Here is a 5,398-nt window from a genome sequence, read left to right as displayed (position 1 = left end):
CCCACATGTCCCACTGTGGATATGGACCAGAGGAGATGGCTCCTGTTGGCTGTGGCATTTCTTGCAGCCATTCCTCTCTCAGGTAATGTTTCCATGTGCTGTTCTGCTCCATTCTGAGGGATTCAAGTGTGCAGATGATCAGAATTGCTTGAGTTGAGGGTCATGGTCTCCTGGGAAGCTCTGATTTAAATTCCAGAATACCCAGCGGTGCCCTGCTGCTCTGCTGTTGGGGAACCCACCCTGTGCCAACCTGAGTTTCTCTCCCTTGGGGGAGTTGGGGAAGCCCTAAGCTATGGCAGCTCTGCCATATCCAGCCCTGACACAGCACCAAGAGCATTTCTTTTCCTGCATGGGAAGTTTGCATTGACACAGCTGCCCTGCAGCTGGTGGCACAAGGCTGCATAGTATAAGGCAGGCTGGGAGCTTGATGAAATGGCTCTCTCCATTTTTTTAGACTTTTTGTCATTTCCTTCAAAATAATCCTGTCCTGTACAACTCGTTTCTCCCTCTCCTATATTACTTCGGGCTTTCAAACTTTTCCAGTTCCCATTTTGCCTCAGAGAAAAGAAGAAAAGGAGAAAGTGAGTGAATGCCACAAACCAAAATTAATTTCTCTTTTATAAAAATGAAAGAAAATACGTGAACCATTTTCATCAAACATTAATTCCGCTTTCCTAACGTTTATTCAAAACTGACTGTTTCCCTAAAATATCTTGACGCATTAACAGAAGGGACTAGTATCATTAGTGAGTATTTGCAACTTTGAATTGTTTCAGTCTCCTCAACAGTTTTTCGCAGTCCTCTGCGTCCTTCACCCAAGCACATTTTCTGACTGATTTCAGGCAGATGCTCACTCAACTTTGGTTTCCACAGAAAATTTCAAGGTCACTGTACCCCAGAAAGTAGTGGGGATTGTCGGCCAGGACACAATCCTTCCTTGCATCATCTCTTCCACAAGGTCACTGGACACCCCTGAAGTGCAATGGAAGAACCTTACAGATGGGCATATGGAGGACATCTACACATATGGGCAGTTTGGTGGTGAACCAGTGCAGAAATACCGTGGGCGGACATCAGTGCCAGGAGATGGATTTGCCACTGGGAATGTGTCCCTGACATTGAAGAATGTCCAGCCAGCAGATGAAGGAAGATACAGTTGCATTGTGGAATCCAGGCACTGGATGGCTGAATCAGACACCTGGCTCAGCATTGCAGGTTGGAGACTTCCTGGGCTGGGTGGGAAAGGGGTGAACCTGTTACAGAGGGAAAAGAGCTGTCCAAAAGGTCACTGTTCCCCAGCTGATGCCCCCTCATATGACACAACACATCACCTCCCCATGGTGGTGTGGCATGGCACCTGCCTTTTGGTTGATGTGATACTTTATTTCTAAGTCACTGTGAGGTCTGTAAGGAGCCAAGAAAATTCAACCCATGAGCTACCACCCAAGAGGCAACATGGGGAACTGGTGATCTGACCAGCCCCAAGAAGGTCATGGCAGGCCTCGTAATTTTAGTTAAGGAAGGAGCTTTAAAGCTGAATCTTCTGTTAGACACAGAACCTGACCTGCATGTTTGAAGGCAGTTGCATTGTGTGGTGAAATGGAGCAGGCAGGAAGAGCTTGATAAAGCTGCAAAGGGACTGTGGGTGAGTTCCTATGCCAAAAGATGTTCTGTAAGCTCCAAGCCCAGCCTGAGGCCTGTTGTGACACATGTGGGACTGTTGAACTACAATAATCACTGCTGGGGAGGTGTAAGCCTATCTGACAGACATACAAGTGCTCAGCATCCCTGGCTGTGTTATTGATAGGAATGGGTGTCCTCACTCTTGTGACTTCTCAGTTGGGCTAAGGAGATGCTCTGGACTGCCAGTTCCTCACCAGCTGGACAGCTGGCATCATTTGTGTACAGGTATTAGTAGTATCAGATTGGACTGGTCAGCCTGGATTCACTGATGAAAAATAGCAGAGAATCATAGAATTGTAGAATGGCTTCAGGTAGAAGGGACCTTAAAGATTGTCTTGTTCCAACCCTCCTAACATGGGCAGTGACACTTTCCACTAGACCACTTTGGTCTAAGCCCCATCTGACTTAGCCTTGAACATATCCAGGGCTGGGGCAGCAACAACGTCTCTAGGCAATTAGTGCCAGTGCCTCACTACACTCTGAGTAAATAATTTATTCCTAATATCAAGTCTAAATCCACCCATCCAAAGGGCATGGGAGATGCTTTTGAGATAAGAGAGAGAAAAGGCTTCCAGCTGGTGCCCATTTCCTCCTACCGACCAGGACAAATTCCCATTAAATCCATCGTCAGCTCTGGAGTGTGACTGAGAAACGTGTGCGGTGCATCCCAACTCACCACACTGATGCAACTTTAGCACAGTCCCTGTGCAGTGACCATCCATGCCCACCTGTACTGCTGGCATGAACTGGGGAGATGCCAGGGAAAAGCTGAGTGTATTTCATAGAAACATACTTCTCCCACTAACAAACTCTCTTGCCTTTAAGGTACTGGTGAAGTGTTCATTGACATTCTGGGCCCTCAAGGACAAGGGCTCGAGCTTGCCTGCAGATCACATGGATGGTTCCCCAAACCTACTGTCCAGTGGTTTACTGAGAACGAGCAGGAACTGTCTGCAGACACTGAAATACACCAGGACAGCAAGAAATTCTTCAGTGTGCTGAGTCGAGTCATAGTTTCACGAGAGCAAGTAGGAAAAGTCACCTGTCAAATCCTGACCCCTCTGATGCAAATAGAGAAGAAAAATTCTGTGTTCCTCAGAGGTGAGTCCCATTGTCCTGAGAAGTCTGTACTATACGCTCACTAGAAACCTTGTAAGGCCCTTTCCAGTGACAGGGAAGACAGCTCTCCAGCTCAGCTGGTCAGATTGCAGACCACCATGGGGCACTGCAGCCAGGACAGGCTGCAGTGAGAAATGAGCAGGGTCACTCTTGCCCTGGATGCTGTGCACATCCCTGGAGAAGGCAGGCTCTGCCTGCCCAGGTAGGACTGTGAATATTTCTCCATCCATCTCCACACGAACTCTTTAGGTGGGAACTCAGATTTTGGGAGGGTGATTGAATGTTGCCAGATGATAGATGTTTTCTATCTATAGGTGATGATTTTTCATGTGCATCTCCATGGCTTCCTGCTTTCTGGACATTTCTCCTCTTATTCCTTCTCCCATTGGTTTCTGGTGCTGTTCTACGGAGAGGTAAGAGCTCTTGGTTCACAGGACCTCATGTTTTCAGATGCAAGGCTGCTAGAGGTCAGTCCCTCTTGCAAAGGGTGTTCCTCGTGCTTGGTAGAGAAAGGCAGATGAGCTCAGGGAAAGTGGCTAAGGGTTTTATGTATCACTCCTGATGTTTTGTTTCACTCTCATAGCAAAGGGACATTTCTCAGCCCCTAATGAGACTGCTGTCTGACAAGTAGGGTGAAATACCAAGCAGACTCTGCCTTTGGCCCATGCAGGTATTAGACCTTCTTCACTCTAAGCTCTCCTGCAGGCTTTCCACCTCCTCAGCTGTCATCAGAGGCACAAAGGAGATGCTTCCATATACAGCTGAGAACTTGAGTGGGTCATGCTATCTACATGAGAGGAGAAAGGAGGATGGGACTGGTGGGCTATTCCTGTGGTGAATTAGAAGGATCCCTTCCTCTGCCTCCATTGGTCTCATCATCCCCCAGGCCTCCAGTGGAGCTCATTCATCAGAGCTGGACCCTTTTTCCCATAAGTGTCAGTGGTGCCTTCCATCTTGCTAAGGGTCTCTCTCTCCTGAGATGTCTACCTCTGCATCCATGGTTGGGTAGAGGACTGATCCTTCCCCAACAGCTGTCCTGAACTCACATCACTTGTATCTTCTAAGATCCCTGCATGGAGCTTCATCTGCATGTGTGTCAGGGATGGGCATGCACCTAGAAAGGTCCCACAAGGACAGACAAATGCCCAGGGAAGGACCACATGAGCACACAAGAGAAGGAAGAACTGTTTCCCATGAAGCCATAGCAGATGAGGGTGCTGCAGAAGACCTCTCTGGACAAACTGGCTGTTCGTGCCTTGGATGTGTGCACTCTTTGATGGGTAAAAAAATGGCTGTTTGGATGGGCCCAGAGAGTTGTGGTGAATGGAGCTAAATTCAGATAGGGCCAGTCACTAGTGGTGTTCACCAGGGCTCAGTATTTGGGCTAGTCCTGTTTAACATCTTTATTGATGGTCTGGACATGGGGATTGAGTGTACCCTCCATAAATTTACAGACAACAGAAAGTTGGGTGGGAGTGTCAAACTGCCTGAGGGTAGGAAAGCTCTGCAGAGAGACCTGGACTGACTTGATCAATGAGCTGAGGGCAACCGCATGAGATTCAATAAGGCAAAGTGATGGTCTTGCACTTGGATTTGCAGCAACCAGCTGCAGCCCTCCAGGCTGGGGGAGAAATAGCTTGAGTACTATTCTGTAGAAAGGGACTTGGGGGTGCTGGTTGACTGTGGCTCAATGTGAGACAACAATGTACCCAAGCGGCCAAAAAGGCCAAAGGCATCTTGTCCTTATCAAGAATAGTGTGGGCCAGCAGGACTAGGGAAGTGATCATCCCCCTGGTGAGGGATTGGTGAGGCCATACCTCAAGTACTGTGTTCAGTTTTGGACTTTAAATAGGAGATTGAGGTACTGGGGTGAGTTCTGCAAATGGCAACAAGTCTTATAAAAGATCTAGAAAGCATGTCTAATGAGGAAGGGCTGATGGAATTGGTTTGTTCTGTCTCAAGAAAAAGAAGTTCAAGTATTATCTCGTTGCTCCCTACAACTACCTGAAAGAGAATTGTTGTGAGGTGGGGGCTGGTCTGTCCTGACATGCTTCCAGTGAGAAGACCGGAATAAATGGCTTTAAGCTGAGACGGGAAGAGTCAGATACCAGAAAAAAGTTCATTATTAGTGTGGTCAGGCATTGGAATAGGTTGCCCAGGGAGGTGGTGGAGTCACCAGCCCTGAGGTGTTGAAGAGGTTCTGGATCTGGCACTTGTTTCATAGGGCTTAGTGGTTTAGGGATTACAGTAGCAGTGCTGGCAGATGGTAGGACTGGATGATCTTGAAGGTCTCTTCCTACCTTGATGATTCTGATTCTGTTGGCAGAGCCCACCTGACCAGACCATGTTGGTAATCTTGTAATAGGCTCCTGGTGGCATTTGGACTGTTCTCATATCTGGCACTCTCACCACCCCACAGACTGCCCTGCCAAAGGCCTCCAGCAAGTGTTTTGTCCCAGCCAATGTCCCATGCAGATGTCCCAGTGCACTTGGGGACTAGAAGGAGAGTGTGCAAAGGAACAGTGTGCTAGGATAGGCCAGGACAGGGACTGTGTCTGGGGAGACTGGGACAGGCTGGACTATGCTGAGTTCCATC

At 48.2% G+C, this 5,398-nt stretch overlaps 1 protein-coding gene across 1 annotated transcript; it reads left to right on the top strand.

The window, feature by feature from the left end:
- Positions 1 to 1,007: 1,007 nt before the first annotated feature.
- LOC103803892 (butyrophilin-like protein 3) lies at positions 1,008 to 2,784 on the top strand (the record flags this gene model as incomplete). The annotated part of the gene is made up of 2 exons (XM_009076473.1): positions 1,008 to 1,215; positions 2,509 to 2,784. Coding segments are annotated over exons 1-2 (484 nt in total), but the record flags the coding sequence as incomplete, so codon positions are not given.
- Positions 2,785 to 5,398: the final 2,614 nt, after the last annotated feature.

The sequence above is a fragment of the Acanthisitta chloris genome, unplaced genomic scaffold, assembly GCF_000695815.1.
Source record: "Acanthisitta chloris isolate BGI_N310 unplaced genomic scaffold, ASM69581v1 scaffold1486, whole genome shotgun sequence".
NCBI lineage: Eukaryota > Metazoa > Chordata > Aves > Passeriformes > Acanthisittidae > Acanthisitta > Acanthisitta chloris.
Note: the sequence above shows the minus strand (reverse complement) of the source record. Positions and strands in the feature narration are given on the sequence as shown.